An 11,725-nucleotide genomic window follows, 5' to 3' on the forward strand; every position below is an offset into this window, starting at 1 on the left:
ATGTAACGGCCGTTATTTATCGCTTCCGCCCATCACCAAATTCTTTCTTTCTAAAGTCGGATCCTCCGATGGCGGTGAGAATATCACCGCTCCGCCTCCGTTTCCCTTCATTTATCGTACCTGCGTCGAGATCGCAGGAAGCTGCAACGCCGTGCTGCGGCAGTGGCGGCGGTGGTGGAGGAGGAGGGCTTACTGCCCGCGCGATGTCTTCTGCGCCGTCTCCGTACACCACTCTAAAGGAGCGCGTGAGCTGCGAGCGCGAGATCAAGAAGAGCAAGTTCCTCGCCGTAGCCGCACCCATCTCCGACGAGCGCTCCGCCCATTCCTTCCTCTCCGAGGTTCTCTCTTCTGCGCTCCCTTCTTCTAGGTTCGATTCTACTTATCGAAGTCCGACACATGCGGAGCGATTAGGGTTTGATTATTCTTCCGTCAATTACCTGCAACGGAAAATGATCAGTTCGAGTCGTATTCATTGAGTTTTCTTTTGATCTGCCGAGAAAAAAAATCAATTTTTTTATGTGCTATCGTCTAATCGTAATATATTGTTGTTTTGTTTAGAAAAAATATATATTGTTGTTTTTAACAATCGTACTTTGCAGAGTTGTGATTACTGGGAAATGTTTGATATTAAATGTAAATGGAGAAATTATTTAATTAAACGTACAAGTCTTGTTGTTTCGCGTCCTAAATGCTTCAAATGGCCAAAATGCTTTGATATTTATCGACCACGGTGTTGTTTCAGTAGGACCAGGAGTTATCCTTCTCACTGTTAGATTTTGTTTTGTTATGCTTATATCTGCGCTGCCATTTTTATTGTCCACATTCAACAAGTTTTTGATTGCTGTATGCACATTTTTTAATTGGTCATTTGTTATCATTGTGAATTTAGGTCCGAGATCCGCGTGCCACACATAATTGCTGGGCCTACAAGGTGACTGTCGTTCACTCCCTTTTGTTGCCAGTGAAGCTTTTATTCATGATGAATTCCTTATGCTTGTAACTGGACATGTTCTGCAGCTTGGAGACCAGTATCGGAGCAATGACGATGGCGAACCATCTGGAACAGCTGGAAAACCAATGTATTCTGCCATTGTTTCTTCGGGACTAGATATGGTGATGGTGGTTGTTATCAGGTATTCCTTTTGTGTAAAGAGTCAATTTGTTTCCTACTGACTTTTGCATCCAACATGATGAGCAGGCTGAATCGACTGATAGTGCAGACTACTGAAAATTCATTTGTACTTGCATGTATGATTTGTTGTTAAATTTAAGTTACCTATCTTATTTGAATTCTGATGTGGAAATTCCTATCCTATGAGTTCTATCAAGCATATGACTCTGATGTTCTTGTAAAAACATCTCATGATCACATTCCATTTTATCCATGCTTATATTATCTACTCGTGATCATAAAAAATATGTCTTTGCATGATTAGCTTGAACATTTATTTCTAGGTATTTTGGAGGTATAAAACTAGGAACTGGAGGATTGGTCAGGGCTTATGGAGGAGTTGCTTCAGAGTGTCTCAAAGGTGGTACAACATGTCTCGTGAAACCAAAAGTAATGTTCTATTACCTAAACTCTCTTTTTTTTTTGCTTTTGCTTTAATTGGATTATTTTTGACTGGACAAAGTCTTTTGTTCTGATTATAACCCATGCCAATTTATTTATCTGTCTTAATTTCAGGCCCCGATAGGTATTGAGGTTCCATTTGAGTTGTTGGGGACAGTGTACCATCAGGTTTTTATCTACCTGATTTTTTGAATTTTCTATTTAGATTCCCCTTGTTATGGAATAAAATAGCATGCTATAGTGATATCATTAGGCAAAACAATCCAGATTGTCAAATAGAATGCAACATATTGAGATTAATTAGCTTATTTACCTGGTATTAGTGTCTTGTGACTGCATTTTCCATGATTGCGTGTATGCAATTTTGTTTCAGGTTATTTTTTATGTATGCAAGTATCCAAACTAAGGGAGGCATTGGTAAAATGGGTTTACTTGTCTGTCAGATACGTGAAAAAGGTCATGCTTGTAGTTACTAGTGATGTGTTTTCTCCCTCCCTCCCCAAGAGTTTGTCACATCCTAGAGCTACCTGTCTGCAAGTTAGTGTGACAACTAAATGGGTACTCCCCACTTTGACTGTTAAACTGAGCTGGATATGTTTTACTATGCTAATTTGATTGATTTATGCACCAACTCAAAATGCCTTATGGTCTTGTTTAAAAACTACCTACATGATCAGATTCCACTCTGTAACAAAGTAATTCTGTAGCAACCACCACAGTTATATGAATTGAAGACCCAAGAGGATAACAGCATCCTGTTTGGTCCTGTTGCACTAAGTAAATCTGTGAAAATAAAAGAAATCAGAATTTGAAGATGATGCTTGATATATGAATTAAGATCACATAAGGTAATATTGGAATCAAATTAATTAAGGCTTTGTATTTTGCTTTATCTGTATGGCCTATAAGTATATTTTATAACTAACATTTTAGGTACAAAATTAGCCATAGTTTGAATATGGCAATTAGATTTTGGGATACATGAATATACATTTTGCTGAAATTGTGTGAGCATAGTCTGACAACCTAATTGGCTGACTTGGGATAAGTTGCTGGGTTGTGTTGAGAATTGCTTCCTTTGAAAATCGCTGTATGACTAACATCTTTTGATAATCAAGTCCCAACTCATATGCAAGTAATGTTGATTGATGATCTGTCATTCTCCCCCCAAAAAAATTATCACGAAAATTTAGTAAATGATGGGCATGAAGAACATTCAAAACACGCACAGCAAATTAATCAATTTATATCAGGAAACTATGTTTGAATATATTTGCTGCAAAATATATCTCCAAAAAATTATATAAGCAGAGAAAATTTTTTGGGAGTCATTTGACCTTTTTTATGTTTAATTAGTCAAAGGGATGCAATTACTTAACAAGTCCATGAAATAGAAGCATTTATCCATTTACTTCATCGGGGGTAATTACAGATTACCCCCTATAGTTACCTAGGATTAGTATTCCGCTCTCTGTACTTTAAAAGTAGCATTTGGATCTCTACACTTACGAAAGTAAAACATTTAACCCCAATTATCCTCACGTTATCAATATCGACAGGAATAAAAAGGGTAAAAAAGTAACTTCATAGACGGTAGATCATCGGCGGCGTTAGGGGATCGCAAGGTTTACGGTGCCCGGATCTCCTTTGGAACACCACCATTGGTCTATCGTCTGCAGGGGAGGAAAGCAAAAGTTTCTATAAAATTATTTTTTACCCTTTCTATTCACGACGTAAGGAGAATTGTGGTTAAATGTTTCACTTACGTAAGTGTAGGGTTCCTAATGCTACTTTTTAAAGTATGGGGACCGAGATGTTAATCCTAAGTAACTACGGGGGGTAATCTGTAATTACCCCACTTCATCGTAGTACTCTCTTAATGTGTTAATTAAATCTGAGTAAATATTGAGGTTGCTCAACTTGTTATTTCTATTACCTCGTAAGCATGGCATTGTACTTCCTGCAGATTCAGACTAAGCTTGCTTAACAAATTATAACCAAGCCATACTGGTGTTGGTCATCCTATGGACTAGGTTCATTAATGAAAGATGTAGCCGTAATGATTGTCTCTTATCTAGGCAACGTGGATTTAGAACCGGATAACTTGTAGATATTTGCATACAGTCCTGCATACAAATGTTTGCTCTTAGAAACTTATGTTTCTTGTCACCAGTTCATATTTCATGATAGATGGAGAAAAATTCTGCATTTTAGTTATGTTCATGGAATACATGGAGCTCTGCCTTCATAACTGTTAATAACCTTATTTTTTGTAAGATACTGCTGTGACTGACCTTAACTGAAGTGTTCATGGACTTGGATTATTTTCCCTTTGGGAGGATTGAAGCTTCAGACCTTCCAATTAGTTTTAAAACATGGGTTTCCAAGTCAACTATTAGCACTGTTGAACATGACCAAGAATATTAAAAAAAGTTAATATTCATGCAATTTGAAGATTTCTAAACTGAATGCCAAACATACATGAAAATCATCAGTTTTAGTAGCATAGGGTCATACACAATGTCTTGACATAATTAACAAATTATGACCATTAATATAGAATGAATATCAGCGTGCATCTATGATCATTTTGACCAATAATAATGGTTTGGATTCTTGAAATAGCCTAGAAAATATTTTAGTTTCGGTTGTTTCTTGCACCATTTGCTTTTATTGATTTAATAAACATGCAAATGGTTGTGAAATAGCAAAATGTTTGATTTCTAGGACTTCTTTGTAAATGCTGTACTTGAGAATCAATGATGCTGATTGATGATTTGGAATCTTCTAGTTTTGACTTTCAGTTGGAAAGATTGAGGTTTGCATCCTCAGTCATTTATTATTTTCAAGTAACTGGAATTACTGAAACATGCCACATTGATGTAACTGTTAAAATACCGTGTGGCTGTGCCCCATATCACAGTGCCCTCCAGTGTTAATGGATTGTCTTAGGTTGTATTTTAAGCCTTCTCTTTCCTGTTCAAATGGTCTATTACAGCTGCAACATTTTCAAGCTGAGGACATTAAAGAAGATTATGATACCGGTAAAGACGGTGTGACCATGGTTACCTTCAGAGTAGAGTATGACAAAATGGAGAGCTTGGAGGATGCAATTAATTCCGCTTGCAGCCGAAAGATTGAATTTTACAAACGCTAGCAGATATTTCAATAATCTTATATACAGAGATAATGTTTTACAGAGCTAATGGAATCATTTACTCAAATGATCACCTAGTTGATTTCATTTCAGAAATTTTGGCATCATCTCTTCGAATTCAATCTGCATCTTTGGCAGGTTCATTAATTATTTCTGCTTATTGTCTTTGGTGGAAATGTCTCACTTGGGGTTAGATAGGTGATAATTGTATATTTTGACTGTCATATATAATCAAATCTTGTTCTTGAAAAGATGATGCGCCGAACCATCTGCATCTCTTCTTCTTCATTTATAGTATCTGAAATTTCTATTCTGGCAACCCTCTGTTCTGAGGTCACTAGTTGGCGTCTTTCTTGCTTGCATCTTCACTGGTTTTTTGCTAGATATTTAAGCGAGCATGTTGATTCTCCAAATTGTCTTTGTATTAGTGATGCATTGTTCGCTCGCGTGCAAGTTTCATCGTTCTAATGAGTGCATGACATATCTTGAATATAAATGTGGCATTATTATTAAAAGCTTAGAATTCTTTGATCATTCTTATCACGGTTAAGAGCAGGCTGTTTGTTTGTTCAAGGGAGAAGACTGACGAGGAGCCCGCACGGAACAAACAAAAGTCAGCAACCGGTAGTCAACGCCTCGACCGCGAACATTGCGGCCCGCCTCGAACTTGACGACGAATTATTTTGTGATGGTAACTCCCACTATCTTGGCACCGGCGAAGCGCGGGATGACGCACGCGCAGGTTTCTCGTGCAATCCCGTCTTGCCACTATACCACGATGCGGAGGCCTTTTACTGGAGATCGAATGTGTCAAACTAATAGTGGAAGGATCGCCCGTGTTATGTCTCGGCTAAGACAGCTGGTCAACTGCTCTTGGGTTCTAAAGCTCTCAACGCCCAACCGAGATCCGAACAGCGGACATGCTATCTTAGGCTTGCTCGTATATGAGTTTCTATGCGGGAGCCATTCTACACACTCCGATGCACTCGTCCAGCGTATCTCAGCCGTCCATATATGCATCGAGTTGGGTTGGGATTTCTCCAACGGATGGGATTAATACAAAGCACGACAGGGACGACAGATATGGGATCGCATAGGAAGAATATGCGGACATAGTCGGGTAACACAATGAGACCTTTTAAAACGGTATGTCTTTTGCGGCTCTTGTTTCCTCCGTTGCCGCCGCGATCGGTTCCTCTTTTCTTTGTTCTCCGCCCTTCTTCCCTGAGCTCAGGTGTTGAGATCCTCAAAACGCGAAGGTCTATTAGCGCCGGTTTTCCCCTTCCATGGCTCCCCTTCTCCGTTCTTCCCTCAGCTTCGCCGCCTTTGACGCTTCCTCTGCGGAGGCTTCCTCCCAGTTCTTCTGGAAGCCTTTGGAACCACCAAAGGTGAGAAATTTCTGGCTTTTGTTTCATTATTTTCTTTCTTCCTGTTTTCATTTCTGTTTCCGGTTTTGATTGTTTGTGAGGTTCTCTTCAGATTGGCAATTTGTCTCTGAATTTGGTTCGAACGAGCAATGCGCGCCTGAGAATTCGGGGATCCGTTGAGTAAGTAAGCTAATTTACTTGTTGTTTGAATTCGTATTTTATAGTGGTGATGATCTGTTAGTTCCTTTTTGTAATGTAATTGGATCTGGAATGAGCACTTTGATTCAGAAAATTATCTGAGATGTTGATTGGTAGAAAGAAGCTGGTTGGATTTGCTGGTACCTTGGGATAAACATTATGTAATTTTCACTGGACCTCATTCTTGTTTAGACATGGTGGTCAAGAAACACTGGTTCTTACATGTATTTTGTGATGATCTGTTATTTTCTTTTCGTAATGTAATTGGATTTGGAATGGACCTTGATTCAGAACATTCTCTGAGATGTTGATTGGTAGAAAGGATACTTTTGAATTCTTGAAAAATAAAAAATAAAAAAGGAGAGAGTTTTGATTTCTTCGTAAAGAAAAAAAAAGGAGATTTTGCCGTTATATATTTGTTGGGAAATTGGCATAATACCATTCAGAAATCAAACTAGGACCGTCACACACACACACACAGATGAACAAATGTGCACATTAGTGGACAAACTAAAATTATGATATTAGGCAACATCATGCCTATATCCATGGATTAGATCACCCCATTCTTCATGAAGAGAGAAACAAGGACAAGAATAGAACCCGAGTGTCCAACCAAGACTCCTTGTACACCCAGTCTCACCAAACCAGAAAAATGTTCTTCTCACATCTCATTTTTGGCAACCACCAAAATGGACATGTTGTCTTTTTAGTTTTTCCATGTATGACATAATGTACAATTAACCTTGTCACATTCCTTATTCACTGGGATCATGATAAATCATATGTAATCCTATCCTTACAAAATTAAGAATAAAAAAAACAAAGATATTAGTTAAAATACCTCCTTGATGAGTGTCTTGCCAACTTGAAGATTGTTACAATTCCACTTGAAGGTAGATTGCAAACAGAAGCTCTACCTACTTGCTTGATTTGTAAAGAAAATTTATCTGCCTTGATATCCACCAGCTGCACATAACCCAAGTCAGAAAACTATTTCACATTGAATTTCAACACTGCACATTTATATTAACCAACAACATCTGGAATTAGTTAGCTATGTGGGAAATGCATTCTTCATTTCTTTTAGCAGTGAGCAAAATTATGTTTATTGTTCTATTAGAATGACATTTTCCCTTTCTGTTTTTTTACTGAACAAAACAGACCTGTACTTTCCTGATAGTTTTGATTTGCTGATGTGAAACATATCCTCTGGATATGAGAATAAAAGGCATCTTATTTACAGGGAAAAACATACTCCAGCAAGAAAAGCTTCAAAAGAGCCTTTCAGATTGACTAGAGAAGAAGAGGGTCAAGTTTTAGATCCATTTCAAGAGTTGGAATATAGATTCAAGAGATTCAAAAGGAAAAATTATGTGTAAGTAGAATTTGGCATTGTCTAAGTTGTTCAGGCTAAGAAGTTGGTTTGTGCGATTAATAATGTTATGCAACAAACAGGGAGAACTTGGTTGATTATCAAAATCTTGCCGAGCGGCAGTCACCCAAGGTAATATGGCAACCAGCATTTTAATTCTAACAATTTTTTTCTCTTCTATTTGAACATTGAACTCTCTTTTCTTCTGCTTTCCATTTATTTTTTGTCATTATTTTTATTTCTCTTTTCCCATTTGATCATATATTAAAATGTTAGCCGTTTTTAGTACTCTTATGTCACAAAATTCTGTTAGACATTTTCCCATACACTTGTTAAAATAATATGTCCATTCTGGGGCTCTTCTGTCAGCTTATAAGTTATTAATCATTACCTTTTTTTAACATTATTTAACATTTTTAGCACAAATCAATACCTTTTTCACATTATTCAACATTTTACCAACTGATAGTTTCATCAACAGTTCATGGTAATTGCATGTGCGGACTCAAGGGTCTGCCCTTCAAACATCTTGGGATTTCAACCTGGGGAATCATTTACGGTGAGGAATGTGGCAAATCTAGTTCCACCTTTTCAGGTATATAATTTAAATAGCTTTTCATCTCACTAGTTAGTAGTCCACACCAGCTGGAAAAAATTGTCATTGTTTTGCACAATCTCTTAGGGCCATTCTATTCCTCTTGCAGCATGGGGCTTCAGAAACTAGTGCAGCACTTGAGTTTGCCGTAAACTCTCTTGAGGCAAGGAAATTTTATAAATCAGATATGTCTAATTTGATGTTGCAGGGTACCCATAAACTGCATGTCTTTGATGCGGTTGCTAGTTCTACTTTTTTGAGCCAAACACATTGGTTCTTGTAGGTTGAAAACATCTTAATTGTTGGCCATAGTCGTTGTGGAGGCATTCAGGCCCTAATGAGTATGAAAGACAATGCTGATTCAAGGTAATCATGCATCAGACTTTGACATTGCATTTCTGAGTTTTGTGATCATGCATATCCAATTTACTCTTCTAAATTGATGTGTATATATCCAGAAGCTTTATCAAAGATTGGGTTTCTATTGGAAAGAGTGCAAGATTAAGCACAAAAGCTGCTGCTGGAAATTTGAGCTTTGAAATGCAATGTAGACATTGTGAAAAGGTAATCATGCTCCACTTTTCACAAGGTGAAACTATTATTGGTTGTTATCATTATAGGTTTCAATCAGTATAGTTATCTCTTGTCAAAGCTACATATTAGAAATTCTCTTTACCTCATCCACAATCATCTACACTTGGAACTGCCTTGTTCATTCAGCTCTATATAGTTTACTGTCAGAAAAAAAAGCATCATTCTGATGTGAGCAAAGAGTGTGATTCTGTTGGCCTCTCTTTTCTTTTACTGGCTTTTTTTTTCTGTATGCACGGGCATGCTTTTCCATTGGAATTCTCTTCGACATGGAACTTGGATTTACAGATGCCGGTAAAACCTAAATTTGGAAACAAATATCAGTTCACTTGTGTATGAAGTGTTTGCACAAATGTTCTTTAATATGTTGTTGCTATTTAGAAAGAAATTAAGATTTTGATCAGACCAGTAATTTTCTTCACCAAAACATAGAGTTTCTTGTTTGTACTCACTAGCTATCATGTATGAATGTTTTTATTTGTAAATACTACATAAAGATACAGCTTCTTGAGCATGCATGTGTAGTTTAAAGCCGTATAGGATTTCTATTTCAAGCTATGAGTATGTGAGGCACCATATGAGCATAACTGGTGTAAGCAGTCCAAAACTTGTTATTCTACTAATAAGACCGACGAGCATTGCCATAAATAAATCTTCAATATTTCATGGACCTTCCTTTTCGTATGATTTCACCAAGATTGGAAAGTTAAGCAAAGTTGATTTATGCAATTTTCGAAAGTATCTTGCTGTCCATATGGACTTATCACTCTCGGAAAAACTTTGTTCCTTTACGATTGAACATGGCAGCCAATTCAGAGCATTCACCAACATTATCTTTTGGGCAATAAGCTACATAAATGAATGCTTGACTAAGCACTCTTTGTTCATTGCAGGAATCGATTAACGGCTCGCTGCTGAACTTGCTAACATATCCATGGATCGAGAAAAGAGTGAGTGAAGGGACACTCTCTCTTCACGGAGGCTACTATGACTTCATCGATTGCACCTTCGAGAAATGGACTCTTGTGTATCGAGAAGGATTAGAGGGTGGCAGTAAGTATGCAATAAAAAACCGTGCCTTGTGGTCCTAAAAATCCTATACTGATCATCAGGATCGAGCTTACGAGTATGCTGCTATGTCCTCCTCTTTGTTGTACCTCGAGGTAATTCTCTCTCTCTCTCTCTCTCTCTCTCTCTCTCTCTCTCTCTCTCTTCAGCTGCTGTATTTTTAGCTCATTTCAACTATATGACATTTACGTTGGGTGATTCATCTATATAACTACTGTTTGAGATGATTCATGTGTTTGATACTGGTGAAGTGTTTAGAGTGTTCTCAGATGTTGTCCTGTTTTAATGTGACAATAACATTGGGATTGACAATAACAGAAAAAGAGGAAGAAGCGAACATAAAGCGACAGATTGTACTGTGTTTACGGGAAGCAGGAGGGAGACGTGAAGGACATTTTCGTAATATATGGAAACTATGTCTTGCTAAACCGGGTCGAGGTGCGAGCCCTCTTACTGTAGTTCTCGGCCGGAGCGGTCCTGTTCGTGAGCAGCACCGCCCAGAGCGCCGCCTGCAGCGCTGACCGGCCCTCCCCTCTCTCCGCCGCCTCGCTGACCTCCAACTCCAGGAGGCTCCGCGTCCGCCCGCCTACCGTGACCATCTCCGCCCGGACCGCCCTCGCCGGGACCGAGCGGACCGCCCGGCTCAGTTCCCCCATTAGACCGGGCCGGTCCGCGCAGCACACCCACGCCCGGACCACCCTCCCCCTGCCTCCCCCTCCTCCTCCCCCCTCCTCCTCCTCCTCCTCCACCCCGACCTCGTCCCCCTCCCCGGGCACCATCACCGCCACCTCCTCCACCCTCACCCTCAGCTCCCGCACCTGCCTCACCACCTCCCCGAGCAGCGCCGCCTTATCCAACTGCACCCACGCATTCCATAACCAGCAGTCAAACCGCGACTCCATGAAGCAAGTAGAAGCATGCACGAACGCACACATGCAACTTACCCTGGTGGCCGCGGGGAGCAGGCTCCTGAGAGTGGCGAGGTGGCCGTTGATCCGCTGCCTCCGCCGCCGCTCCGCCTCGCTGTGGCTCCGCACGGCTCGCGTCTCCCCCGCCGTCCTCGTCTCATGCACCATCTCACCGGTCGCAACAGGCTGCATTCCGACACCACGCACCAACTCTCCACCGCTGCTGCTGCTGCGTGGCGGCCAAATCATTAGGGAATAACAGGCATGCAAGGCATTTGAAGAAGGCATTAAAGATGGGAGAGATGGGGTGCAAACCAAAGGAAAGATTCAGGTGAATCTTCTCCTCGTTGCTCTGACGACCAGTGGGAAGGTGGTGGTGACTCGGACGGCGTTAAATAGAGAGGCTGCGGCGTCCACTGTTGGCTTGCTTGACTCCTTTTTCTTCGCCAGCCACGTAGAAGTAGCGGTGGGGGGAGGCAAAGGAAGAGAGAGGTGACGGCGCGTGACGGCGAAGACGACGGGGATGCGGGGACACTACTTTGCTGGTGTCGGATTGCCGGAGGCGGTGGGAGCAGCAGCCCTGCGGGCCCCGCTAAAGTTAGGGATACCCGGTCGGATAAGTTTTCTGCGTATCGGCCGCTGCAGTGTGTCTCACTATATAATATATTATATATGATAATATCATGTATATGTCTTTTAGCCTTTTGACCAATCCCGACGAGGCGCAGTGGTGGGGCCCAAAAGTCCTCATGCACCTACGAAAGTCTACGCACGGTGATGATTGTGTGTAACGGATAAATAAAGGATTATTATTATTATTATTATTATTATTATTTAAGCCCGAAAAGATAGAAGAAAAAAAGGAAATGGTCAAAGCATTCGATCTCATTAAA

The 11,725-nt window shown here is 40.1% G+C and overlaps 3 protein-coding genes across 8 annotated transcripts; 2 read left to right on the plus strand and 1 right to left on the minus strand.

Moving 5' to 3' along the window:
- Nucleotides 1-41: 41 nt before the first annotated feature.
- On the plus strand, nt 42-5,457 carry LOC103997979 (uncharacterized). Of its 3 annotated transcripts, none has more exons than XM_065125606.1 (6): nt 42-338; nt 890-931; nt 1,018-1,133; nt 1,456-1,561; nt 1,688-1,741; nt 5,305-5,457. In XM_065125606.1, the coding sequence occupies exons 1-6, from the start codon at nt 69-71 to the stop codon at nt 5,314-5,316; spliced, it is 600 nt and encodes a 199-aa protein (XP_064981678.1). In that variant the 5' UTR covers nt 42-68; the 3' UTR covers nt 5,317-5,457. The 3 variants fall into 3 exon arrangements, with proteins under 3 accessions (XP_064981678.1, XP_009417609.2, XP_064981677.1); XM_009419334.3 differs by lacking the exon at nt 5,305-5,457 and adding an exon at nt 4,572-4,817; XM_065125605.1 differs by lacking the exon at nt 5,305-5,457 and adding an exon at nt 1,947-4,565.
- A 407-nt stretch (nt 5,458-5,864) lies between these two features.
- Nucleotides 5,865-10,364, plus strand: LOC135623079 (beta carbonic anhydrase 5, chloroplastic-like). 2 transcript variants are annotated; one of them, XR_010491264.1, is made up of 10 exons: nt 5,865-6,118; nt 6,210-6,277; nt 7,542-7,673; nt 7,754-7,802; nt 8,152-8,265; nt 8,375-8,428; nt 8,549-8,631; nt 8,724-8,829; nt 9,750-10,019; nt 10,243-10,364. XR_010491264.1 is itself a non-coding variant. In XM_065125600.1 (9 exons), the coding sequence occupies exons 1-9, from the start codon at nt 6,017-6,019 to the stop codon at nt 9,945-9,947; spliced, it is 906 nt and encodes a 301-aa protein (XP_064981672.1). In that variant the 5' UTR covers nt 5,865-6,016; the 3' UTR covers nt 9,948-10,151. The 2 variants fall into 2 exon arrangements, 1 of the variants encoding a protein (XP_064981672.1); XM_065125600.1 differs by lacking the exon at nt 10,243-10,364 and having other exon boundaries at nt 9,750-10,151.
- Nucleotides 10,260-11,559, minus strand: LOC135623081 (transcription factor bHLH30-like). 3 transcript variants are annotated; one of them, XM_065125603.1, is made up of 2 exons: nt 11,148-11,559; nt 10,260-11,058 (listed from the first exon to the last, which is right to left on the minus strand). In XM_065125603.1, the coding sequence occupies exon 2, from the start codon at nt 11,022-11,024 to the stop codon at nt 10,338-10,340; it is 687 nt and encodes a 228-aa protein (XP_064981675.1). In that variant the 5' UTR covers nt 11,025-11,058; nt 11,148-11,559; the 3' UTR covers nt 10,260-10,337. The 3 variants fall into 3 exon arrangements, with proteins under 3 accessions (XP_064981675.1, XP_064981674.1, XP_064981673.1); XM_065125602.1 differs by having other exon boundaries at nt 10,260-11,061; XM_065125601.1 differs by having other exon boundaries at nt 10,260-10,781; nt 10,869-11,559.
- Nucleotides 11,560-11,725: the final 166 nt, after the last annotated feature.

The sequence above is a fragment of the Musa acuminata genome, chromosome BXJ2-9 (assembly GCF_036884655.1).
Source record: "Musa acuminata AAA Group cultivar baxijiao chromosome BXJ2-9, Cavendish_Baxijiao_AAA, whole genome shotgun sequence".
Lineage (NCBI taxonomy): Eukaryota > Viridiplantae > Streptophyta > Magnoliopsida > Zingiberales > Musaceae > Musa > Musa acuminata.

Bases quoted from the DNA above. Each gene is read 5' to 3' on its own strand.
- LOC103997979 (XM_009419334.3), top strand. From the start codon at position 69: ATGGCGGTGAGAATATCACCGCTCCGCCTCCGTTTCCCTTCATTTATC. The intron at 932-1,017 runs GTGACTGTCGTT...CATGTTCTGCAG, and splicing joins ATAATTGCTGGGCCTACAAG to CTTGGAGACCAGTATCGGAG. The intron at 1,562-1,687 runs GTAATGTTCTAT...TCTTAATTTCAG, and splicing joins CATGTCTCGTGAAACCAAAA to GCCCCGATAGGTATTGAGGT.
- LOC135623079 (XM_065125600.1), top strand. From the start codon at position 6,017: ATGGCTCCCCTTCTCCGTTCTTCCCTCAGCTTCGCCGCCTTTGACGCT. The intron at 8,429-8,548 runs GCAAGGAAATTT...TGGTTCTTGTAG, and splicing joins TTGCCGTAAACTCTCTTGAG to GTTGAAAACATCTTAATTGT. The intron at 8,830-9,749 runs GTAATCATGCTC...TGTTCATTGCAG, and splicing joins AATGTAGACATTGTGAAAAG to GAATCGATTAACGGCTCGCT.
- LOC135623081 (XM_065125601.1), bottom strand. From the start codon at position 11,120: ATGCCTTCTTCAAATGCCTTGCATGCCTGTTATTCCCTAATGATTTGG. The intron at 10,782-10,868 runs GTAAGTTGCATG...GCGTGGGTGCAG, and splicing joins TGCTCCCCGCGGCCACCAGG to TTGGATAAGGCGGCGCTGCT.